General features: G+C 55.6%; 1 protein-coding gene across 1 annotated transcript; it reads left to right on the forward strand.

Moving 5' to 3' along the window:
- Positions 1–1,217: 1,217 nt before the first annotated feature.
- LOC144732371 (cadherin-13-like) lies at positions 1,218–23,531 on the forward strand. The gene is made up of 12 exons (XM_078613863.1): positions 1,218–1,388; positions 6,815–6,909; positions 7,303–7,458; positions 8,512–8,656; positions 8,827–9,005; positions 9,456–9,596; positions 12,783–12,965; positions 13,710–13,966; positions 14,355–14,497; positions 15,681–15,926; positions 17,616–17,834; positions 18,991–23,531. Exons 1-12 carry the CDS (start codon positions 1,256–1,258, stop codon positions 18,996–18,998), a joined length of 1,905 nt encoding a protein of 634 aa, XP_078469989.1. The 5' UTR covers positions 1,218–1,255; the 3' UTR covers positions 18,999–23,531.
- Positions 23,532–26,519: the final 2,988 nt, after the last annotated feature.

Consider the following 26,519-nt stretch of genomic DNA (forward strand, 5'->3'; position numbering starts at 1 on the left):
CCGGCTTGTGCCCGCCCTCACAGTCGGGCATATTTGCGGAATACACCACGCCGCCGTTGACCCTGGCCATTGACCGAGCAACCCAACGTTCCTACCAGTTCCCTCTGTAGGAATGTGTTAAAAGCGACACGTGTCGTGCTTACTGCTCGAGACGTTTCTATTCGTGCGGGAAACCGGTACTAACCGGTGTTAACCGGTGTTAACCGGGTTCCTCTCATGCACTTACTGGAATCGCAAAACAAACCCACCGGGCCCAATTCCATTTTCTAAAATTACCCACAGAACACCACGGACAATGTTGTCTACATAGCTCCAGTTACACGGATACTTTTAAAAAACCATAGGGTCAATTAAAATCTTCACGGCCAATGCCACTTGATGATCACTCTCTTCCCTCTGCCAAAAAAATATAATGGAAATCTATGGGCTCTCATCTGTTCATAAATATATATTTAAACCCTATTGCTGCGCTTCCACGGGCAATTTACGTTTCATTTTTCCCTAATGAGCGAATTCATCTGTGTTAACTAATGGCTGCTCCTCACTGTGACTTCACCAAGGTTACTCGTGAACTCAAGCCTCATTCTCCTGCATCTACAATGTGAATTCAGCAGTGCGGTGGCAGATGCAGGGGGAGGGGCGGGGGGGGGGGTGATGTGGGCAATCGCCCCCCTTCCTCCTCAGGACCCACACATCGGTATTTTATTGATATCTATCAGAGTAAATACTTTGAACGGTTTTATTACTATTATTATAGGGCCTTATTTTAAACGATGGGCATTTCAGGTCCACCGCACCTCCCTTGGGAATTGATGTTATTGAGGTGCCCACTCGTGCAATCTCTCCGGGCGCACACCTTCCACTCGCTCGCAAACCCTCTAATCGTAGCGTGAAGAAGTAACGCTGCATGCCATGTAATCGCCAGCGACGTGCCCGCTCGACTGTGGCGGTGTGAGTCTCCACGCACTTGTCACCAAGCGCTCGTGGCCATGCTGCACGTGGCTGCTGCCTGTGACCCAGCGCTGTGGAGGCAGCGGCGAGGTTTGGTGGGTCGAGGAGGTGCCACCGTCCTGGCTGGCCAGGAGAGACGGCACAGCAGCAATGTGGACTCCACCTGTCCCGTCTGTTGGGGTCGACTGCCGAGTGTTCGCCCCTCGCACGGCTGGGCTTCTCCGGGCGAGTCGGGCGGAGGGGCGAGTCTTCGTGCGCCTCCGATTAGCACGGTTGGCTACGTACGGTGCGAAAGAAGTTCACCATGCGTACGTACTTGCGTGTCTCACAGCTGCTGCTCGCTGCGCTGCTCCTCTCCGGCTGCACCTGGGCGAGCCCCAAGCCCGATGAGAAGGAGGAGGAGGCGCAACCACAAGCAGCACTCAGCAGCATCCACCGTGAGTGATCCCCCTGCAACTCCCTGCACCTCCCAGCACCTGGGGCGGCACCGTGGCACGGCGCGGATCGCCACCTAACGTCGCGAGGCCGCCCCCCCCCTCCCCCCGCTGTGACCGAGCCGGGAGAGCGGCGCCGCGAACGACCATGCCGGTGGCGCCGGTGTCAGGGGCCGCTCCGGGCCACGTCGCGGGACGCACGGCCGCGTCCGTGCAGCGGAGGCGCGGCTGCAGCGAGCGTCGCGCTCGTTTGAACACTCGGCACCCTGGCCACTGCCGGGTCTTACGTCCCGTCGAGCTCGATCCGGCTGATGGGGTCTCCAGCACCGAGGGTGCCCAGTTCAGCGTTGAGGGCCCGAACTGTCAGTGTCGCGAATCGGCTCGGTCATCTCATTCTGCGCAATAAATAATCATATTAGTACATCAGCCTCATCAAAAACAGGGCGATGCCCACATCTCCTTCATGAATCAAAAATGAAAGGCAAGCCGCGGTAGTGCGATTGTGGCCATACAACCCAAACTATGCACCGTATCGTAAACCACTGTAGTCTGCACCCATTCAACGGAGAAAGAGGAACAGCAAAACAACACGAACTCACTCTCTCTCTCTCCTGAAGCCCTCTCGCAATGGCCAGCAGACCTCGACATTGGGCGTCGAGCTCTTGAGCCACATTGCTGCTGCTGCCAGCACGCGCAAGAATAGAACTGAATGAAGCTTGGATTTTCTTTTTCTAAATCCAGTCAAATTTGTCACTTGGGTGGTTTTGTAACCATGTGGATTTACACAAAATCGGGAATTCCGATTAATCCTGTGCAGCTGCCACAAGACACGTCCTTGATGGGTGTCAGATGAGCACGCGGATTGCAACTTCTCAACGCCTCTCAATGTCCCTGCATCACTGCGGTCTCCAAACCTTCCTCCGGTAGAATAAATCATCATTCTGGATGGGCTCTCGCAGGGTTCAATACATGGCACTCAACCCAAAGGAACTGGATCGAACACGTTCCTTCGGAGTGGGCAAGTAAGAACTTGGTTGGACAGCGCATTCGTGCACGACAGAAAGCTCGCGGTCACGTGACACACTTCAACCAATCTGGGAGCGTACTACATGTTTGGGAGGGGCTATGCACGACAGACAAATAATCCCTGGTGGGCAGTGTGGAACTGTTGTTCCTACCTGTATAAGGGTACCCTGCTGATGACCGTGGAAGTAACGGTCAGGTTAACCAAGGGCAGCTTCCTGGGAGATCTGTGACGTTTTTCACGAGGTTCGAGATGTACGATGCACGGCCACTTTCTTTATCTGGCAAAGAAAATCATCGTTTTAGGAGGAAAGCCCTGACACACGGCGAGATGATGCCCAAACGCCTCTGATCGTGACCCCGTTGCCTTGCAGATGCGCGGTCTCGTGCAGACCCCATCCCTGTGTAATCCACCAACCGCACTTCCGAGGCACACAATACAACAGTAGAATTATAACTTCAACTTGTGATGAGCCGCACAATATTCGCTCACTCTCTGAGAGAGAACGACCTCAGAGGTGCGAGGAGGAACCACCATCAGTAAGGCAGCCACGCGGTGAGCCAGAACCAACAATTGCCCAAGCTCTGCAGTCCTCTATGTAGCATGTTGTGATTGGCCAATTGATGAGTGTTTACACGTGGGAGAAAACACCTGGAGAAAACCCATGAGAGGGAGGGAGAAACACTTACAGATGGAACAGGTGCAGTCCACGTTGTGGCTGTACTACAATCTCCTAACGAGCCAGGGTACGGCTCCTCCTCGGTGCCCACGGGGCTTTCACAACGACGTTTGTCCAGTGAGCCACCAAGCCTCGCTGCTGCCTCCACCGCGCTGGGTCACAGCCGGCAGCCACGCGCAGCCGAGTGGGCACGTCGCTGGCGATGCCATGGGATGGCGGCGCTCCTGATTCACGCTACGAGCGAGCGGGAGATTTAAAATCCGCAGTGCCGGCCGCGCGGGTTTCCTCCGCACGAGGAAAGTGCCGCGGTGCGTCTCGTCCATCGCGCCTCATCCTGCCCGACTCCTCGTGTTTCGGGTTTTTCTACCTTTTATTTATTTAAAATTAATTACGCTCCGCCGCTACTCCCGGCGCAAATATCCACCTCCAAGCTTCTCGATGTAGAATCACAGCTGTTGCTCTGCATCAGCATCAGCCGGGTTGTTGTTGTTGTTGTTGTTTGCCTGCGCTGCTTGCATGAGATCATTGCATTATTCACGCGCTATGTGAATTAAATATGAGGCCGAGATAAGATATTGGCATTCTAAATATATTGCTGTAGAAGGCTACTTTTAATTTAGACCCAAAGAGTGACCGACGTACGCGTGAGATCAAGGTTGCACGTAGAAGAAGACAACGGGATGGTGCAGGCAGTGATGAGAAGGAAACTGGCACTATTTGGACGCATATGTAGGATGGATAGCAACAGGAACATTTAAAGTGGTTTTGTTCGTAAAAATTAAAGGAACCGGAAAGAGAGGAAGACCAAACAGAGGGTGGCTTGACGACGACATCGTAAGAGTTCGGTGCCAGAAATATGTGGCCACGACTTGAGCATATTGGCACAAGGCAGAGACAATTACGAAATGTGCAGTGGAAACCAACGGAGCGATCTGCCCCGTGGGATGGTGATGATGATAATCATGATGATGATATTTAAATGTCACCAAGGGCTTGATCAAACGTTCCAAGCAAGTGGGCCCACCGGATAACGGTTTGGGGCTTCCTTGCCGAGGCTACCCCGGGGGTCACAGCGTTAGCCGCCGCCCGGAGCTCGTGGCCAGGCCCGGTATGAGGACGCGAGGGGGGGGGGAGATTGCGAAACATCGGAGATACAGCGGCAGCGTCGGGCGCGGGCGACATCGGCGGATACCTTGAGCCGAAAATGTAGGGGGTGGTGCAAAAATAGATTTGAGAGCTGCGGCCTCCTATATTTAGAGGGCACTCGTGGCGACACAGACCACGGGGTGGCCGTGGTGGTGGTGGTGGTGGTTGTGGTGGTGGTGGTGGTTGTGGTGGTGGTGGTGGTGGTTGTGGTGGTAAACCTCGCGACGGCCCTGCCGAGGAAGATCCCCGTTCTGTTCTTGCGCACGGCGGCAGCGAGATGGTCAGGAGGTCCATGCCAATGTTGGTGGTCTTTTGCTGGCCACGACGAGAGGGTATCAGCAGAGAGACAGGGAGGGTTCGTGTGCTGCTGCTGTTTCTCTGCGATAAGGGCTCTCCTGTGTAAACAAACTTAAGTGATGCTGTTTTGTCGTAAACTAAAACTTTCAACAAAACAGAAGCGGTGGCAGAGTGGACGGAGCCCCTAGGAGATTGAAACGAGCTGCTGCGCCTGTTTCTACTGTAGCCGCTATTAATATACAACCTCGTGCCCCCTCCCCCTCTCTTTTCGTGCCCCCTCCCCCCTCTCATGCCCCCTCCCCCCTCTCGTGCCCCCCTCCCCCCTCTTCTCGTGCCCCCCTCCCCCCTCTCCTCGTGCCCCTCACCCCCTCCCCTCGTGCCCCCTCCCCGTGCCCCCCCTCTCCTCGTGCCCCCCTCCCCCCTCTCCTCGTGCCCCCCTCCCTCCTCTCCTCGTACCCCTCCCCCCTCTCCTCGTGCCCCCCTCCCACCTCTACTCATGCCCCCCTCCCCCCTCTCTTCGTACTCCCGCCCCCCTCTCTTCGTGCCCCTCTCCTTTTGCCCCCCCCCCTTTCCTCGTACCCCTCCCCACTCTCCTCGTGCCCCCGCCCCCCCCTCTATGCGTGCCACCTGCCACGTCTCTGTGACAAGGCAGTGGTCGCCACTTCACTGACCACGGGTGCGGCTGTGCTGACCCCCGCTAACATTTGAGCTCGCGGCTGCCCTCTGGCAGCGCAGCGCCAGCGCGACCCGCGGAGGTCAGGAATATTCGCGTCGCGGTGAACGATGTCAGAACATTTATTTAAACTGGAAGAATCCGATGAGCGATAAAGCTCTTTTTCACAGATGCTGCGGCGCTGGCGGCCGCGATTAGCGCCACCCTGGCCGCATTCCGCATTCCACATTCCCGCGCCAGGCCCTCTTCACTTCAAGATGCGGCCCTCGGTGTCTGCAAGCTCGCGCGGTGCCCAACCCGCCGAAACGGATCTGGAGGCTCAGGGAAAATTTTCAGATGAGCAGCCCTGGGCCCTTTTTGAGGCCCCCCTCGGACCTGAGTTCCTGGGCCAACTCTGACTCGCCACCACTGCCCAGAGTTGTCGTGGTGAGGTTGGTGGGTCACGCAGGATGTCCGTGTGCTGTACTCTGGTACTCCACGCTGGGAGCCAGTGGCGCTGCCTTCCAGTGCGTAGTGGCCATTAAAATAACACAACACTTCGAGCACTTTGCGGCTTCGTGTGTTTGAAGTTGACATTCTCCACGATTACAACTACGATAAGAGCTGGCACAGCAGCCGGAGACTAATAATAGTAAAAAAATATTTTTCATAATGATAAAATACATTATAATGCGCCTTTCTACAAGGTACTCAAAGAGCCGTACGTCACAATAAATAAATAGATCAAGAAATAGTTAAATAAGTAGTTAAATAAATAGCTTTTTTAAATACCTCGTTGCCCGGGGGAGGAGTAATTCAACTCGTGTGCATTGGAGCTCACTGAGAGATCCGAAAGCAACGGAGAACAAACACCGCTCTCGCCATCATGCCAGAGTCATGGACAACACTGGGCGCCTGGGCGTTCACACACAGCCAGGGGGAGCAGCACAACAGAGGGAGCCACGTCCAGGGAATACACGGTGGGGGAGGGGGGGGGGCACCGGCCATCGATGAGCGGAGCCTTCGGGACGGCCGCACGTACGGGGTCAGCAAATCCGCGAGTGAGCTCGGTTGTCCGGTTTTGAGAGGCTTATAGATCACAAGAAGGATCTCAAACACCACTGAACTTTCTATGATCGGATTCTGGCAGCCGAGTTCTGGACTCGTGTCGGCACGACGAGTCCACGCTGACTTCACGCCGCCGCTGCTCAAGTTGGCGAAATTGGAGTCGAGCATCCAGCGTCGAGCTGAGCGTCTCAGAAGCGACGGAGGTTTCTCGGGAGAGGCGCGCAAAACACCAGCGGTGTCACCAACCCGAGCTCTCGCGCTCTTCCCACGCGCGCCTCAACTCCGCGACGGGACCTTGCACCTCCATCGGCGCGTCCCTCGTGAATCCGCCGTTTTTTCACCACAATCGCTGCCGGGACCCTCACCTCCCCGCATCCCTCACCTCCCCACTCCCTTCACCTCCATCACATCCCTCACCTCTCCACTCCCTTCACCTCCATCACATCCCTCACCTCCCCGCACCGCCCCCGATGCGTTCATTCCGGGCCGCTGCACTGACCCTCTGCACTGACCCTCTGTGATGACCGCGTGTGTCCACCCCCCACCCTCCCCTCCCCACGCAGGGGTGCTGCTGAGCCGGAGGCCTCGCACGCTCACGGCCAACAACATCTACGTGTACGAGAACCTGCGCGGAACCTTCCCTCGCGAGGTCGGCAAGGTGAGGCGGCGGCGGAGGACGGCGCGCCGGTGAACGAGGCACCGGCCCTCGCGCAGTCATCGCCCCCCCCCCCCAGCTCCCCCCACCCCCCGGCCCTCATTCACGAGGAAGAGAAATCGCCGCTCGGCGTAGTCGAGTCAACGTGGCCCTGTTTCTAGTCGTGAGGCTTTCTTCCAGTCAACTGTTACACGACACTTTGACCCTCGGGTGAAAAACTCCCTCGACCCTCGACCATGCTGTCGCTGACCCCTAACTACCCCTTTACCTCCATTCACGCGCCGTGACCCCCTGCCCTGACCCCCTTCCCTGAACCGTGCTTTGACCTCTGCCCTATCCCCTTGCCCTGACCCCCTGCTGTGACCCCCTGCCCTGACCACCCTGCCCTGACCCCAGGCGGAGGTGACGGACCGCCTCCCGGGCGAGGTTTACTTCCGGCTGCACGGCGCCGGCGCTGACGAGGAGCCGCGCGGGGTGTTCACCATCAACGAGAGGGACGGCACCATCTTCGTCACCCATCCGCTGGACCGCGAGTACATCGCCCAGTACCAGGCACGGGCAGCACGGACACACACGCTCGCAGAGAGAGACACGCATGGACACACTCACAGAGACACACTCACAGAGACACACTCACAGAGACACAACAACAACAACCGCCATTCGCCACTAAGTGGCGGTGACGTCACCACGACGCTTGTGCCAGGCCATGTGCACCCTGAGGCCACGTGAAGTGTCGAACGCCCGCTGACAGGAGGTCACGGGGCAGACCCAGGTGCCACGGGTCGACTGACCGAGATGACCGAGATGACTGGCTGATGCACCACCTGTGCCCCCTACTGTGCCAACTTGCTGTGCTTTAGCCACCCGGCGCTCCGCTCGTTGTTGTGAGCGTCGCTCCTCCGCCCTCCATTGTTGTTGGAGGGCGACTGCCTCCAACTGCCCAGTAGCGTCCTTCACGAGCCTCCTCCACTGAGGCCGATCTTGACACCGCTGGTACCAGTCATCGGCAAGTCCACTCAGAGACACACTCACAGAGACACACTCACAGAGACACACTCACAGAGACACACGCACAGAGACACACACACAGAGAGACACATGCATGGACACACACTCGTTGTTGTGAGTGTCGCTCCTTTGCCAATCACAACAAAAAAATACGAAGACAAAGATGCCCCGTATAGCCCTGCCAGACTGTTGGAGCAAGTGCTATTAGCGAGCATCTATGAACGCCGGCACGGCACCACGTCCGCCCGCCTTTGTCTCCCCAGTGGCGATGTTTACACACCGCACGAGGTACTCATTTGAGGCTGAGTCGACCTAGATAATCATCACTGGTGTTGACCGTGAGCGGGAATCGAACCCGGGTTGCCGGGTTCATAGAAACGCCGTGCCAACCGCTACACCACCGCTCTGCACAATCACACACAGACACACAACCACACACAGAGAGACACAGACGCACGTGCAACGCAACGACGTACACGTGCTGTCAGGGCAAGCGCTGTTAGCGAGGGCCTCCGACAAAGGCCCAGTTATGCTCACATTGATCCCCGAATGTCGACCCCGAATCCGTCGCTGGTGCCTCCCGCCACGTGGCAGCTGCGGGTGGAGGGCGTGAGGGTGGACGGCTCGCAGCTGGAGAAGCCCGTGATGCTGGAGGTGCGCGTGCTGGACCTCAACGACAACAAACCGCAGTTCACACACGGCCCCTACAAGGGCACCGTGCAGGAGGGCTCGCCCAACGGTACGGAGCGCGTCACACACACGTGCGGGCACCGCGTACGTCACACGGACCACTAACGTCACACACACCACATACATCACACCACGTACGTCACACACTGCGTGCATCACGCACACACGCGCACACACTTTACACGTCACACTTCTCGAATCGCCGCGTTCGCGCCGCAGGGACGGTGGTGATGATAATGACGGCGGAGGATGCGGACGAGCAGGACACGGACAACGCGGAGCTGCGCTACACCATCCTGAGCCAGTCGCCCGCGGTGCCCAGCGCCCACATGTTCACGATCGACCCGGAGACGGGGAGCATCACCACCAACGTGGACGCCACACTGCTCGACCGCGAGGTCAGGGGGCTGCCCCCCGCCCACCACCCCCGACCACTCCGACTCGGGTTTTCCAGTCTCAACAAGGGAGAACGCACACGGGTGTATAAATGCATAGCAGCCAAATACTCGAAACGCCTGACGTTGATTCTAAATGGGGAGGGAAAACCCTGAGGACCCGAATAAAAATCCACGCGGCCACGGGGAGAGAGACACGCAAACTCAAAATATACAGCCGGCATCAGGGTCGGGCTTGAACCCACGACCTCCTGCGTACCAGGCGAAGGAGTTCGCTCGCCAATGTCGAGGTCTGCTGCTGGTCACGACGAGAGAAATAGTTTGCGTGGTTTTGCTGTTCCTCGTCCGTTGAAGGAGCGCGGACTACATGGTGCTCTGTGTGGTCCCTAGTTCGGGTTGCATCACGTCGAGAAGCTGCGACCCCTGACCTCTGACCCCGCCGTGCGTGTGCAGTCTCTCCCAACGCTGGCGTACGAGCTGGTGGTGGAGGCGCGCGACACGCCGGGGGTCGAGCAGGGCCTCACCGGCACGGCCACCGCCACGGTGCACATCACCGACAAGAACGACCACGCGCCTGTGTTCACACGCACCTCGGTACGCTGCTTCCTCTCGCCCCGCTCCCCTCCACTCCTCTCCGCTCCCACTCGGCTCCCCTCTGCCCCGCTCACCGTGAGCACGCGAGGCTAACAGCGCGAGCGGCTCGCATTGTCGTCTATTTTTAGCATAGTCGCTGAGCGCAGCGCCCACGCGGGCCCGGGACGTAAAATGGGCCGCAACACTTCGCAAAAATTGTAATGGATTGTGAGCAACGTTACTCTAATAAGAGTTTGGGAAAAGAGAGACGATGGGAGGAGGGAATTCCAAAGTGGCAGTGTGCGAGGGACAATGCATAAAGTAAAGGGAGGTGACCTGCGGTGTGGTGAGTGAGTGGGCGGGTAATGGTGCGGGTAGGTGAGGAGGTAAGTTAGTGGGTGGGGAAGTGTGTTGCTGTGACCTGCTGCAAGGGTGGTGCTGGTTGAAGGCAGTGCGAAGCGGTGAGTGTCTGGTGAGCCTTCAACACGGGAGGAGGAGGAGGGATGAATGAGTGAAGAACAGTGCCCATGGTATTAGCGATATGAGGGCGATAAAGAGGCGACTGACCGCCGGTGAGCGAGCGACCGGAGTGACTCGCTGAGTGATGCATCGACAATCAACTCGACTGCTGCGGGGGGGGGGGCAGCAGTCGGGGGGGGGGATTGGCCCTCGACCTCAGACGTGGCAGCAGCAGCGGCAGGAGGATTCCAACTTGGGCCGAATCCGTGTTGGTCTTGTTCAATAGCGTCATGTGTCCAGGCTCTTATCCGTCGCACGTGAATGTGACGTCACTGGAGTTCTCCAGTGACGTCACTGCCACGTAACGCTCACACTTTCTAATTACATTTGAATGCAAAGTGTAATGAATGTGTAGTCTCCATTTTATAGGTAGGACTTGTTCGTTTAACGTATGCTGTTCAAGTGTTGCGATGTCCTCTTTAGTGGGGGCGAGTTCATACTCAAAACATTCATTGAATGAATGAATGTGTAACCCAACATCACGATCGCAAATCAAATTCGATTTGTTTAGCCCGAAACTCGCCAGCTTTAAGGCGATTTCCAGGCAGGCTCCCCCCACCCGGCACGTTTGGGCAGTTCCTGATCGAGGGATTCAGCAATTCAAAAATCCGTCCGCGGTGCGGGCCGGACGATCGGTCGATTAAACGGCGCAATCTTGTGCGCCGGGGTTCTTCATCGCAAGACCCCGCGGGCCTCCGGCGGCCCCCGGTGGCCTTGAGTGCGGCCCCCTGACGATGCACAACGAGTGACAACACCACCCGTCGTGTTGCTGTTAGAATGTCTTTCTCTCCAATTACTTTCAACCGTCTTTCTCACGGTCTCCTTTTCATGCTCGTTGTTAACTGTTTTCTGCCTTGCCATGCACAGCGCCCTGAGAACGATTGTTTAAGGGCGTTTTATGCATTATTACTATTATTATCATTAAACCCCAATGGTTTCAAACGCGTGGCGGCCCTCGCACACTGACATTTTATCGGTGAAAGTGCCCCCCAGCCGGCAGAAAACGAGTGAATACCGCTGCAGTGTGCGAATCACTACGCTGGCCGTGCTGCCACCGCCCGCTTGTTCCGCGGTGCGAGCCGCGGCATGACACCTCGCGCTCGCACGGTCCCCTGGTCGAGAGGAAACGCCGCCGGCACCACCACCCTGGTGCCGGCGGCGTTGGAGGACCGCAGCCGCGAGCAGTGACAGACTGAGACAAAACAAATTGGCCCAGGCATTTGAAAACCCACCGGGCCCAAATTCGGGCAATGAAATTCGCTAAATGTTAAGATGTGATGTTTCGTGTTGTTAGTGCTATTTTTGCTGTGCGATCTCATTGGCGCATGTGGGCAGGGTCCAAAAAACGAACGAGGAAGGATCTTTGGGGCTGCCGAACTGAGAGCGTAAACAAACAATGAAGCGTACACATTAGAGGTCATAAAATATTACTTTGGTCACATTTGCAATTTCCCCACATAGACCCCCCCCCTGCACCGGGCCACCGGGCATTTGCCCTATAGACTGCTGCCCTGCGGCCAGTCCAGACCTGCCCGTGAGCAGGTCCCCCCGTGCGAGGCAGCGCGGAAGGACCGGGCCCTCTTAGTAGATTGCGGGTCTCCGTGGCCTTTAGAGCTACGAGGTGGCATCACCTGCCGCCCGCCCTCACGCTATGCAGAGCGGCTGCTTGTGGCCCCCTTAGGTGTTTGCGGTTTGCACTCCACACATGGCGATGCATGCCCACGCTCCAGTGCCTTGTGGATGCGAGGGTTGGTGGATCGCATCGATTTGCGCAACTCCAAAAGCGAGGTGACAGGAGGCCAGGAGATGGCAGCAGAGCTATGTAGCTCTTCCTTTTTTAGAAATGACCTGGCCACAAATGCTGAAATTTATATCACAGGGATAAACACGCAAACGCCAAATATTACAGGCACCAGGGTCGGGACCGAACTCCAGACCTCCTGTACAGCAGGCGAGGTAGTTAACATCTCACGACCGTGGTGCGGGAGGGTTGGCAGGGCGGCACGGGGGGACTGGTGACGGAGAGGGGCAGAGACGCAGCCGGCACACGCCACCGAGGGCGCGGGGCACACTGCGCAGGCGGTGCCCAGGGGTCCGGAGGGGGGGGGGGGGGCTCGGGGGTCGGAGCGCCGAGCCGACCCCGGCTTGTCGAGTGTAACGAGTCGAGCGAGCGAGCTTGCTCCGGTCACCAATAACTGCACTAACTAACTCCCCATTACGTCCAGCTTTTAACTTAATTCACTTTGCTTCAGCTCTGAGAATTAAACAACACTGAGGCTTCCTTGACCTGCTTTTGATGCTCGTTGCAGGGCAAAATCAAAGTGGCGATGAAAGAGAGCGAATGAACGTCAGATCGTAGTTGTCTTTAAGACATCGCCTTTAGGGGGGGGGGCATTCTCCGACTCCGTGTGGTACACTGCTCGCTGCGGGAGTTTCTTCATCTCACGACATCAATGAATGCCAAGAATAATTGGAACACCGTTAAAAACAACTTCTTCAATGAACAACACCTATCGATGGGATTGTTATCGTTTAATTCTCACGCATGACCCGATCCTTTGTTCACCACGACGTGCGACGCGTGACGACCTTCAACGGTGAGCGAGGATGCGGTGAGGACGCGGTGACCTGCGGTGACCCCCGCGCGCCTCCACCCCCCCCCCTCCTCCCGTGACCCCCCCCCCCCAGCACGCGGTGACGCTGCGCGAGGACGCGCGCGGCGTGTTCCTGAACCTCACGGTGGAGGACAAGGACGAGCCAGGCGGCCCCGCATGGCGCGCCGTCTTCCACATCGCCCACGGCAACGACGCAGCCCTCTTCAATGTCAGCACCAACCCCAAGACCAACCAGGGCATGCTGGCCGCCGTCAAGGTGCCCCCCGCGTGTGTGCCCCGCCACACTCCAGCGTGGCCCCATGCCCAGGGAGGGGGTGACATGCCGCGCCGTGACGCGAGAGGGAGGGCATCTCCGGAGCCTGTTGTGGGAATTCCACGTTCCTATGGTGGGACCGGTCTGTTCGGAGCGCAACAAGTCAAACTGGCGCCCTGTCCAAATGAATGTTGAGGTGCTGTCCGGGCCCTGTTTTATAGCCCTCAGCCAGTGGTGTAAATTCCACGTTGCTTTGGCGGGGTCAAGTCCATCGATCGGACTACTAATTCAAATCTGTAAACGACGAGAAAATCCATCACAACGGGAACATAAACGCAGGCCGGACAAAAATAGATTTCACAACGCACACAGCTGTGCAGAATTGCATGTACAGTGCTGTACTACAAAAACCCTCAGCCTTGTCCAGACCACCAGCGCAAAAAGAACTGAAAGTATGGCAACCTTTGTCATTCATACTTTAGACCACAAACTCAAAAGGTTGAGGAAATGTGGCCATCCCAACAGGGGGCAGTGAAACAAAGACGCGATTGTTGACCGGATTTGTCCTCATCAGGACTCATCAGCACACTACTGCCTATCAATATTGACAAAAATCGCCACAGTTATGTCTCTGTATTCATTTCGAAGACAATCGGCGTCCGCGCCAAACGGCGCCGACTCGCTCTCCTCTTGAAGGTGCGACCATCGCCGCGTCCGCCCCTGCCCCCCACCCCACTCGCCCCGCAGCCCCTGGACTTCGAGCGCTCGTCGGCGCACGAGTTGGTGATCGTGGCGGAGAACGAGGAGGCGCTGGCGGCAGGCGTGAAGGCCGGCCCCTCGTCCACGGCGACGGTGCGCGTGACGCTCACGGACGTGAACGAAGCGCCCGAGTTCGCGCCCTCGTCCACGCTCGCCATCACGTGGCGCGAGAACGCCGCCCCGGGCACCACGCTGCTCAGCCTCAACGCCACCGACCCCGACCGCGCGCACAAGCAGACAGTGCGGTGAGTGCATGCGCACACTTGCACACGCACACCAGGCACTCGTTTAAGGACGGATCGACCTATGGAAGGCGCAGCGCCGGTATAAATATTCGTTGTCGGTGTTGGCCGTGGGCGGGAATCGACCTCGGGTCGCCGGGTTCATAGCGCAGCATAGCGCTAACCGTTCCCCTACCATTCCCCAGGTAATCGACTAATGAGTATGTTCGGTATTCACGCCGCATTCACAGCGCCGAGTGTTCGTGACCGAAGGGGCCGCGTGTCACGGGACAGGTGAAGTCGTCTGCAGTGGTTTCACAGTCCGGCCAAGCGGCTCAGCGTGCTCAGCGGGTGTGAGCGTGGGAGCTGGCGTGAGCACCCCCCCCGTCCCCGCGTGTCCCCCCACCCTCAGGTACGCGGTGCTGTCGGACCCGGCCAACTGGCTCAGCGTGGTGCCAACGTCGGGACAGGTGCGCACGCTCAAGCGCCTCGACCGCGAGTCGCCCTTCGTCAACAACAGCCGCTACACGGCGGTGTTCACCGCCACCGACAACGGTACGCGCCGCGCTCGCACGCCGAGGCGGAGATCCCCGCCGTTGGGGCGAGCGCTGTGAGCGAGTAGCGCCTATGAAGGCCCACGCGGCACGTGAAGGAGTGTGGGTGGCCAGCACCGCGCCCGGCCGCGCTTTGTATCTCCGAGTGTGATGTTTATCACGTCGTACTCATTGAGGGCCGAGTCGTCCACAGCTTTTAACATCAACGATGAGTGACACGTCAACCGGGCCTACCCCTCCCCCCGACTTCACCAAAAAGCACTGACCAGAGTAGTGGAATATTGCCCAGCAACCACCGTTGCTTGGTCTGGCATGGTGGAAGCCTTCCATCAGTGGATGAGCGAAGGGCCGTACAATACGAGCCCCCTGTGCCACAGGCTACAGGTCTCCACACACCTTGAGGTTAGTTTGCGTGCGGTCAGAAATCCATGACTTGCCATCTTTTTTTTTTTCGCAAGTTCAAATTTCCCAGCGTGGAAGAGGGCCCAAGGGCCCACCGTGGGCCCACGCCCTAGGAGCTCCCTCGCCCACAGCCGAGTCCTCGCCACACGAAGAGTCTTTCTTCGTCAACGGCCCTTTTTCAGTCCGCTGCTGGATGAACGTGTCACCCGCGGCGTGCGCATCGCGCATGTCGCGGCGCTTATTTCTCTCGGAGTCCGCGAGTCTCGGGGCTGTTGGCTCGGTCGTGGCTCAGCTGTGGCTCAACCCCTCGCTCGACTCAGCCAGGCCACGAGCCGCTCGGTCGCTGTCCACGATGCTCCAGATGCTCGGTCACGGGCAGCTCCGGCTCGGCTCTCGGCAATTCCCAGCGTGGCCGAGGCCTCGCCCAGAGCCTGCTCGAGTTGAGGGTGTGGAATGTTAACTACCTCACCGGGTATACAGGAGGTCGTGGGTTCGATCCCAACCGTGACGATGCCTGCTGCATATTTGGAGTTGATGTGTCTCGCGTGGATTATTCTCCAGGGCATCCGGTTTTTCCCACCACATTTAGAATCAACATTCGGTTAGAGTAATTGGCTGCGATATATTTCCTCGTGATAAGTCACTTCGTTGAGTTATCGTTTGCGGCCAGGTCGCTTCTGAGAAAGAGCCACGTAGCTCAGTGGGCCTTACCTGCTATAATAAAAAATAGTTGAAGTTAAGCGCGCGGTTTTGAGCCTCAAAGCGTTTGCTGGCGGGTGCAGGCGTCCCGCCGGCAACAGGCACGGCGACGCTGGTGATCACGCTGCTGGACGAGAACGACAACGCGCCGCACGTGATGCCGGCCGACCTGCGCGTGTGCGTGGGGCCACGCAACGCCTCGTCCCCGCCGCTCGGCACGCTCTGGGCCCGGGACCTTGACCTGGCGCCCAACGGGGAGCCCTTCATCATCGCACTGCCCAAGTCGCCCATGGGGCTGGACAAGACCTGGAGGCTCACCAAGGTCAACGGTGAGCGACCTCCGTTTTCGAATTATTCAGATTTAAAGATCATAAAATACAACGATGGTTCTCACTTTCATTTAATTTGCTCTGTCAAAGGAAACAAATTGCAATCTTATATTTTGAACGGTTTCTGAATGACACGCACAAACATGTTTATGGAGCACTTGAAATCGAGATTTGGGGGCCTTAAAATTAAAAATCTCGGATTTTCATAATTTTCCTGTTGTTTGTGTCCAAAAAGCTGTACCAAATTGCAGCTTTCTACCTTGTCGGGAAGTACCCTAGAGGTTTTTTGAGACGTATATGAATACTAATCAAGGTCTTTATTTATTTAGATAAAATATTTATGTAATGTCATTCACTTTTGTAAACGATCATTTCATTTTAATAAACAGAACCGACTTATGATAGAAAAAAACCCACACGTGAATTAACAGCCATAGAGGGTTCACGTGGGGATTGGCTTGCCGGTCCTGCTTGTAGCCAATAAGGGTTGAGATAGGGACCATGGCCCATGCGTCATCACGACAGGTCATCAGGAGTGATTGGCCTAGCCATTCGGGGCCCCAGCCAATGGGGAGCCGGATGAGGGGCGTGGTCCCGGGATTGACAGGGAACCATCGAGAATGGTCGAAGCTGTCCATGTACGATTGGCTGGGGGAACCACGTGACGAAGGTATTAAGAGTGAGTGAGCAAAGTGTATTGTGGAGTGGAAATAAAAGGACCGATTCCGAAGCCGTCTCTGGAAGGATTATTACATATTGATAAAACAGCACTCATTCAGTGAGAAAGCAATAGGACATCTGTGAAAAAGAGCTTCACGGCTCATCGGATTTCTCCAGGATATAACAAAGATTCTGATTCTGAATTCCCGGTGGTTGCTGCTTGTCTCACAAATTACCACACAGGCAATGGGTGACTACTGGGCTAGCCACTACACCACACAGGCAATGGGTCACCACTGGGCTAGCCACTACACCACACAGGCAATGGGTGACTGCTGGGCTAGTAACTACACCACACAGGCAATGGGTGACTCCTGGGCTAGCCACTATACCACACAGGCAATGGGTGACTCCTGGGCTAGCCACTACACCACACAGGCAATGGGTGACTGCTGGGCTAGCCACTACACCACACAGGCAATGGGTGACTCCTGGGCTAGCTACTACACCACACAGGCAATGGGTGACTCCTGGGCTAGCCACTACACCACACAGACAATCGGTGACTCCTGGGCTAGCCACTACACCACACAGACAATGGGTGACCACTGGGCTAGTCACTACACCACACAGGCAATGGGTGACTCCTGGGCTAGTCACTACACCACACAGGCAATGGGTGACCACTGGGCTAGTCACTACACCACACAGGCAATGGGTGACTGCTGGGCTAGCCACTACACCACACAGGCAATGGGTGACTGCTGGGCTAGCCACTACACCACACAGGCAATGGGTGACTGCTGGGCTAGCCACTACACCACACAGGCAATGGGTGACTGCTGGGCTAGCCACTACACCACACAGGCAATGGGTGACTACTGGGCTAGCTACTACACCACACAGGCAATGGGTGACTGCTGGGCTAGCCACTACACCACACAGGCAATGGGTCACCACTGGGCTAACGCGGGATTGTGTCTTCTCCGCTCGCCCGTTCCCCTGCTGCCCCAACGGGGCGTGCGGCAGGCACGCACACCGAGGTGCGGCTCCTGCAGACGCTCAAGAAGGGCCGCCATCTCCTGCCCGTGGTGGCCACGGACTCGGGGAACCCGCCCCAGAACAACCACACCAACGTGCCGGTGCTGGTGTGCCCGTGCCCCAAGGGCAAGATGGAGTGCGGGGCGCTGGGGCTGGCGCCCCTCAGCGTGCTGGCGCTGCTCGCCATCGGGCTCCTGTCCACCTGGGGTGGGTGAAGGCGCCCCGGTGTGGCCCACAAGCCTCGCGCAGTCCCGACTCCCTCACCCCTCGCGGCAGGGGCACAGCTATGAGGGGTGGGGGGTGGGGGGGTAAGCGGCAGCGTTAAGCGACGCATAGGGGCCCAGTCGGCCACGAGGGGCCCCGAATCAACAGATAAACAAAAAAACAAACAAAAGAAATAAAATAAAGATGTTTTATTTACTTAAATATATTCCAACAATTAACCATAAATGTCAAAAAACATTGTTACAAACTTTAAAAATTATATTTCCGAAAAATACAGAGCGTCAAATATAGCAGCGCTGCTGCTGGTGTTTTTCGCTGGACACCGGGACATTTTTTGCTGACGTGCAGCATGAAAGCACGACGCATGACAACTTAATTGCGAGTATTGTACCGTAAAGTCCTTTAATCAACACCGTCACCGTGCGACTATCTTCCTCTCAACCCAATACACGGTGCAGCAACTTAAACTAATATAGACAGTTGTAGCCGACGTATTATTGCTATGCGTTTAAAAAACATTCGTAGCTATTTCAGTAAAAAGTGAGTTGGGAGAAAGGGAGGGGACCCACAATCGTGGATCTTGCATAGCTCCCTCCCCACCCCCCTGTTGAAATTCATCGTTGTGCCGCTGCTTCGCGGTCACCACTTCTGCTATTTGTAGTTGTCGTTGTTGTTGTTGTCTCCGTTTCTATCGCGGCGAGTGGGCACAGGCCCAACGGCCGTGAACCGCGTGCCCGATTACCACGTCACTGGATGTCACATTGAAGGTTTGTTTAGTTATTGTTACGTCGGCCGCCGTGCTGTGGTTAATCCGGAGTTGACAGAATCAAGCGAAACAAATGAATAAATATTTGGCAATTCTTGGTGAGGTTACCCAACTCGCCATACTCGGAAGGTTCACGTTGGTCACGGGCGGCGGCTCGGATCTGAACCCAGGGAGCTCAGCGGTGTACCACCCTTGCACCCCCCCCCCTCCCCACGATCCACCCGGCCTCAACGCACGCCGTGCCCCAAAAACCTGACGACTAAAACCCACCGAGAGCTTGCGGGGTCGTTGGGTCACCGCCACTCAACGGCGTTGTGACGTTTTGTGACGTCGCTGCCCCTGCCATTGTTGTCGTCGTCGTTGTCTTCGCAGGGCCGTGAGCGCACCTCTCGCTGGCAGCCTGCTCGCTCGCTCGCTCGCACGCACACGGAGCCACCGCCATTTACTCTCCCTGGGGCGTCCGTTATAAGAAGGAAGACCAACCTCGCTCTGCATGACAACGTCGGCCGACTTACTGTGTGTGCGGAGGAAGGTTTGTGCGTGCGCGCCGCGCCCAGCGCGTGTGATTTCTGCCGAGGTAGCGCGTATTTGATTAACTCGTTGGTAACGGGGTACCTTGTGCCATTTATATCCTCGTTTGAATGTGCATTGGCATTTGCTAGTCGAAATTAAATCTCTACTGTATTAATTAATACGTGTTGTCTGTTAAAAACTAGGGCTTTGGTCTCTGTGTTTACGGATAGAATTTTCTGTCTCTATTTAGCCGTGCTTATCTCAGGCTCGTGTGGCACCGATCACGTAATCAAAGCTTTGCATCCCCTGCGCATTCGTCACTGAAACGTGTGCAGGCCCAGGGAAAAGCGCCCCGCCGCGACGTACGCGGCGGCCACGCAGCGTTACGGGGCAAAGGCCCACGGCCCTTGACCAGCCGAGCGGGGTGACCTGCCCTAGCCTGCTCCATAGCCTGGCTTAGGCCTCGCTGTCAACAGGGAATGCGCTTCTGAATATCGTGCTTGGGCACAATTGTGGCAGCGAGGCATCAGGGCTGCACAACACCGACGATCTTTAATGCGGATGCTTATAGTTGTTGTACTATCTTAACATTTAAAATTGCCATATTCCCAGCTGGGATGGGCATGTGTGGGCATACACGCTCTCTGGATCGGTGGTGTTTTAGGACGTTCTCCCGTAATGCTGTCGCTTTATAGGCTTCGCTACGAAGGGGGCCCACAATCGTGATGAGCGAGGTGCCACAGGGCAATGAGGAAATGCGACGATGTATCGTAGATGTGGCCGAGCGTCGTTTCCGACATTGATTTTGTTTTTGTAAAATGTCAAACTTGGAGCTGTCTGTTTCATGCGCAGTCATGGTGTCGTGCGGATGAACAAATCGGGGTTAGGAAATTAAAGAGATGCATTTATTTAGAGCAACACATCAATAATAATTCATAATGCGAATTCCATACTAGGATCCCAATGCGCCGAATGGGAGAGTGGACAACCATGGAGGAGTCAAGGCCTCACAACGCTCCGTCTGCATGAGCGACTGGAAGCATATTTCATTTGCTGGCACCTGGATTGCAAGCGTTTGATTTCTATGGAAAAAAACAAACCCCCAAATCCTCCAGGGTCCGTTGTGCAGCCACAAATGTAGCGTCCAGCAGCGTGCACGAGGAACTCTCACTTCCAGACGCTGATGTGGACAGAGCGACGCAGAGAGGCCACTCATGCTTTGTCGACGTGCGAGGGGTTCGTTACGTGCGTCGTACGAACCGCTCCCGGCGGGTTAAAACAATTGATCGATTGAGGCCACAAGGCCGAGGTGTGTTGTCAGGATAATCGTCAAGCGACGCCATAGCTCGTTCTCGTACGCTTGGGTGCAAGTCCAATGCCCGGGTGTGTTATTCGTCACGACTCCGACGTGTTCTCCCCCGACACCTGCGAGGCGTCTGCGGTTGCCGCAGGGTGCACGCTCGTCTGCCACAGCCACGCACTCTGCATTGACGCCGATTTCCAGACTCCCAAACGTAGCCTCGACACCCGTTTCTTCGGTACGGCAGCCGCTCTTTGCCGCCCACCGAGGGTCAAGCGACGTGACCGTTTCCCCGTAAACTTTCACCAAGGTTGGTAATGCGCGTCCTGCGACGTAATGCCGTGGTTAAAGCTGTTGTAAATTTATTTTAAAATATATTTAGCACGCAATCACATCCTTTGGCCTAGTTTGCAGGCTCGCGGAGGCAAATGCTGTCTGGAGTTGGCCTCATTGACAGCGGCACCATTGTGAAGGCCGCGTGTTTAGCGTCTTTTTCGACACGGTGTCTGACGTTGAGCTTCTTAACTTCAGTTTCTGAAGGGGCCCACAAAGCACGCGGAGCGCAAACGTCAGACATCGCGCCAAGCGACGCAAAGTACAAACCGGAAACCCATTGGAGTGTGCGTAGCAGTTTGATACAAATGCCTCAGCGCTGCGTGTCAGAGAACATGTTTCCTGCTGCAAGTGTAGCTGGTGTGCATCCAGGTGTTCTGAAGCTTGTATGTTTGTAATTGTGTTGGGCAAAGCGCAAATGTTGTTGATCTTTTTGTGTTGTTTGTGTATATTCTGAAGCTTAGACGAAAACCAGTTTGAGTTTTTAAAATAAAAATGCCTTTTAATGATTATTACAGAACGATAGTGTACACGTGTCAAGGACAGATTGGCGTTGAGCCGTTGGAGTCGGATCTCCTTGTGACGTCACACTCACCGCGTGCATCTTTTGTGGAATGGTTTAAAATGGCCCGCGGAATCGGATCTTTACACGCCCTGCGGTCACACGAACTTCCCCGCGTCGCGCTGCCGCTACTCGTAACAGAAAAAAAGGCAACGCGCTCGCCATGAACGGCCGTGGCCTCCACAGCGCACACAGAGAGAGGCCAGAGATGGAGATCGCTCCACCTCTCGCCTCTCTGTGTGTGCTGTGGACCAGGGCCAATGTATACTTTTAAATATGATTATTTAATATTTTCTCTTTTTAAGGCCACGGTGTTTCTTGACTAATACGTTGCGTCGTTTTATTATTTGCGCGTGCGCACCATTGCCAACGCAGCAACAGCAGCAGCGTCACCAGATATAATGTGGCCACTACTTTAGAATTCAGGCTCCTCTGGACTGCACGCATCAGTATTGGCTTCCAGATCTTGTGCTGAAGCAGTGCCGAAAGACCCACCACATTACTATTGTCCCATGCGTCCTTCAGAAAACTAAACGAGCCATGAACCGGGATTTATGCAATGTTTACCATTGCCAAATAATTACAGGAGTAAATTTTGTAAGTCGGCTGTGGAAACCGCCCCACCAACGTGCATCGCATACGCGACAGCACAAGGTCCCATGAGAGATTTGATGATTTGCAAACCCGCCATCAGCCATGCAATGCTGGTGGCAGTTGCTTCTGCCGGGGGCTTTAGAAGCGATTGCTCCATCGACCTGTGATGCCTACGATGTTGTTTCAGCCTTGTGTTTGTCTATCATGGTGCACAGGGTGACCCAAACTGTCAACAAACAACACCTGTCAACGCATTCTATTTCACTAAGAGAGACGGCTGGAGATGGAGCTACGGTTTTTTTTCAATTGGATAAATATTGCAAAAAGTAAGCGACAAAATAAAGAAGGTTCGTGGTGTTGGTTAACGAGCTCGTCGCCCGCGGCGTGAAGTGTCACGGGCGCGAGGTCTTGACGTCGGCACGGCGGGCGCCACTCCAACGGAACAAAGCGGCGACGGTGATCACCAAGAACGTCCTCACTTGGGAGGCTGGCCTGCCAGCTTGTTGTGTTGTGTTTTTTTTTACTAATATACTACACAGTGCAGGATTACATGAAGGCAAATTCTCGACTGAGCGGAGTGCTTCGCGTGCTCAGTGGTGTCACAGCCGAAGAGCTCGTTCGCTCATAGACGCTGCACCCCATCGATCCGTGGACGGTGCTGGTGGTGGGGGTCAGCGGCTATTGATGTCCGTCACAACACGGCCATTGCCAAGGGCAAGCGAGAATCGCATCTCGTTGACAGCCTTCATGTCACGAGTTGACCGCGCACGGGTCCCGCCTTGTATCCTGGCTCACTGCTCCTGGCTCACCGCTCCGCGCCACGACCTCAAAGCGGGAAGGATGGCCCTCGTAAAAGGACGGCCCCTGCGGAGCGTGCGCCCGTTCGTGTTGCAGGGATGTCGCCCGCTTGTGCGTGTCTTTGGCCCGCAAAGTGGAAATTTTGCTTCACAGCACGACCACTGTCGATTCCCCGCAGTGTGTTAAGTTTGATTGTCCTTCCCCCCGCACCTCCGATGAGCCACGGTTGGCTACGTACGGCGCGAGAGAAGTTCAACGTACAGGTGCGTGCAATGTGGCGCTCGCGTTCTCAACCTTGGCGGGATAGTGGGGCGAGTCGTCCCCCGAGTCAGCATTGGCAGCCTTGCCATCGCGAGGCCGTTCGCTCTCACCGCAGGTCAAACCCGGCCGGAGTTTGTCATTCCACATTACCGCGAACGCTCTACAATTGGCTCCTGAGCACGTGGCCCAATGTATTTTTGCCGTCTGGTAGAAGCGTGCAGTCCCGCGAGAGTGTCAGCGGGAGGGCCTGGGCGGTGAGGTCGCAGCAGAGCCGCTGAAGGTCCGAAGGGGGCAGCACCGCCCACATGACCCCGCGCCGCTCGCGACGACATCCAGGCTGGAGCGCGACGGCCCGCGGCTCGGCGTAACGGGGCCGTGGCGTCGTGAAGATCCCTCGGTGCTCCTCCCGTGCACAGAGCTCGCTCCCCCCCCCCCCCTTGCTGGCCTGAACACAAAAGTGAAATTACACGGCTATATGAAGTGCATTGTTAAAAAATAAAGCCACAAGGTTTGGGTGCTGAAATGTCCAATAAACTTAAAAAATTGCCTTTACTTGACTGTGGAATTTGAATGACGTTTCATTGTGCACACACCCATTCCGATTCAGTGTCCTCCGTGCAAGCGTGTGCCGGTCGGCTTGGATGAAACACTTGGAATGCCAAGCCACTGTGCTGGAACACGGCAGCCTACGTCTACATCGGAAGACATCTTAGGGATGTGGGCGCCCACTCCACACAGCGTGCTTCGACAACGCCCCACGCGCTGTGGGGCATGACTCTGTACATGTGCAGAATGTAACGTGCCACGCGCAGTGTATTATTTTTATTGGAATGCATGTCATTTTTTTACGGAATTTATGAACTTTATTTTATTTTACCAGGTAAGGTCCACTGCTATATATTTTTTTTTTCAGAAGCGACCTGGCCACAAATGATAGCTCAACAAAGTGGCTTATCACGTGGACATTTATTGCAGCCAAAAACTCTTGAACGCATTTTTCTAAAGGTAGAGGGAAAACCCGGATGATCTGGACAAAAATACACGCGACTACAGGGAGAGAGACATGCAAACTCTAAATATACAGGCGTCAGGGTCGGGATCGAAGCCACGACCTATATACCGGGCGAGGTAGTTAACATCTCACCACCGCGGCACCCTCAAAGCGTGTGATATAATGAAACTTTATACTCTTTGGTTCTTTTGGTAAAGTCATGTAGGTAGAAAAATAATAGATCACGACGTTTCGATCACAACACAAGCAATCGTCATCAGGTGGGACAACCAGCAGGGGGCCAGTGGGAGAGCCACTGACCTACAGGCCTCCCGTGTATTCATTGCACCGTTGACAATCTTGTTATGGTTTGGGGTCATCATTTGACACCGGCAATCGCCTACTTTGTAACGTCATTGTCCACTGCGCGGTGGACACCGACGGTGCCGGATTATCTTCGTAGCTAGAAATGCTAGGGGCCCAACGCCTAATGCTTTCAAGTGATCAATTCCCGATCAGTGATTCTGGACTTGCTCTTACTATAGTACTATACCGCCTTCAACTGTTATGAACAACTGGGTATTTAAGGTTAGCGATTTGTCGTATTTTGTCTGTATATCAAATGAAAAAATACAATTACTTTACTATGCAAGTAAAAAATTTGTGTTTTCATATTATTTTTTATTTAGGGCCCCTTTATAACATATGCTACAGGCCCCGCACTAGCTGAATCCGTCACTGGACACTGCGCTTTCTTGGGCCGTGGGAAATATCGAACCGTCATCGTGTCTGGGCCCTGACCACCCCAGCAGGTCGCCGTGACGCCAGGAAGCTCCAATGCGGTGGTGTGAACGCGTGAGCTGAGAGCGAGACGTGTGATCGCGCTCACTAAACGCAAGCCTAAAACCCCCTGCGTGTCATTGCAAGGCCCGCGTGCTACTGGCGGACCCTGGTGGTCTTTATGAGTACGGCTCCCGACAATACACAGAGTGTGACCCCCCTCCCCAACCCATCATCGTGCTGCTGTCATACCCAACGATGGTTTCAAATCTGTAGCGGCCCTCAGACTGATGTATTATTATCGGCAAAAGTGACCTCCCTTGGAAAATGAGTGAAGAACACCGCTGTGTGTGAAGCCAGCCTTGGTGTCGCCCAAGGAACGGAACGCAACCGAGAGGAGATGGAGCGATGAAATCGTTTCCGTGTACAGGCGCTGGGCTTCCCGCAGTGCGCGCCCCGTGCCCGCGCGCACGTGGTTCCTTTGTGACGTCACGCGACTTGGGGGCAACCCGACGTCCCAGGAGTGTCCATCGCACAGCGCTCCGTGAGTAGTGAAACACCAGACCCGTTGATACGCGTGAGTCAAGGTGATCAACTCGTATAGCCTCGCTGACGTTCAACACACGTCTTAACGCTTCTCTATTACCGCTCTACTCGTGCTGTTTGTTGCTGGCCTCGCGGCGCCTGGATGGGCCTGTGCTGAGCAACCGCGATTTTGAAAACAACAACAACAAATACTCCACAAGCCGCCGCATATTGACACGTGGCAAACTCAATTCGGAATGGCCACAGGCAGTTACGGGACACGCGAAATAACTCGCATCCCGGGGTCAATCCACTGCTGGATGAAGGCGGCGACCACGCTGGTCACTGCGGTTCGGTGAAGGGAGTGCCCAGAGCCGGTTCAGAAACCACCCGCCACTGATGTTGTTATATCTCTGGGCGGAAATGGAACTCGGTTCACACAGGGTCAAGGTGCAATGCGCTAACCACTTGCCCCACCGCTCCACCCCGTGTGAGGGCACTGCTGGTTTATACCGATAACATTCATTGTTATATGAGACTGCGTCGGCACGATCACTCATGTTAGCAATGACTGCATCCTAATTATAATTGGAGTGCTAGTTTCGATTGGCTGCGGTGTTCGCGATCGTTAGTGGCCGTCCATAAATGACGTAACGCGATTTTGGACGATTTTTGAACCCCCCCCCCCCTTCGTCACATGGCGTCACAAAAAGTCAGACCCCCCCCCCCTCAAATGTGACGTCACAAAGCTCTGCCCCCCCCCCCCCAAAACAATAAAACATGCTTCAAATAGCTTTAAACTATTGCCATTGTAGTGCGTATTTAATGTGGCGCTGCACTCTGATGTTGTAGGAGACAACATTTATTAAAAATTATATTTAATTAAGTAGAACGTGTTGTTTATATTTAAAGTTGCGCATTTTAATGTGACGTCACATTTCTCACCCCCCCCCTCGTCACACATCGTCACAAATGTCTGACCCCCCTCCCCCTAGGTGCGTGACGTCATTTATGGACGGCCCCCTACACTCGCAGCCACGCGATCTTGGCGAGGGCACGCCCTATACACGACGGAGCCCTCTCCACCTTGGCAGCGCCAACTCAGCAGCAGCAGCAGGGGGCACGAACTCGCGAACCCCGGAATTGTCGCGCGTGGTTTTGGTGCGCTCCTTGATTCTCCTTCTCTCGAGTTCCGCGACAGAGAGGGAGGGGGTGGTAGGGGGAGAGAGGGAGGGGGTGGGAGG

The sequence above is a fragment of the Lampetra planeri genome, chromosome 42 (genome assembly GCF_965212315.1).
Source record: "Lampetra planeri chromosome 42, kcLamPlan1.2.h2, whole genome shotgun sequence".
In the NCBI taxonomy this organism is placed as follows: domain Eukaryota; kingdom Metazoa; phylum Chordata; class Hyperoartia; order Petromyzontiformes; family Petromyzontidae; genus Lampetra; species Lampetra planeri.

Excerpts from the sequence above, each read along its gene's own strand:
- LOC144732371 (XM_078613863.1), top strand. The coding sequence starts at position 1,256 with ATGCGTACGTACTTGCGTGTCTCACAGCTGCTGCTCGCTGCGCTGCTC. Across the intron at positions 9,597-12,782 it reads CTGTGTTCACACGCACCTCG|CACGCGGTGACGCTGCGCGA; the intron begins GTACGCTGCTTC and ends CCCCCCCCCCAG. Across the intron at positions 13,967-14,354 it reads GCGCACAAGCAGACAGTGCG|GTACGCGGTGCTGTCGGACC; the intron begins GTGAGTGCATGC and ends CCCCACCCTCAG.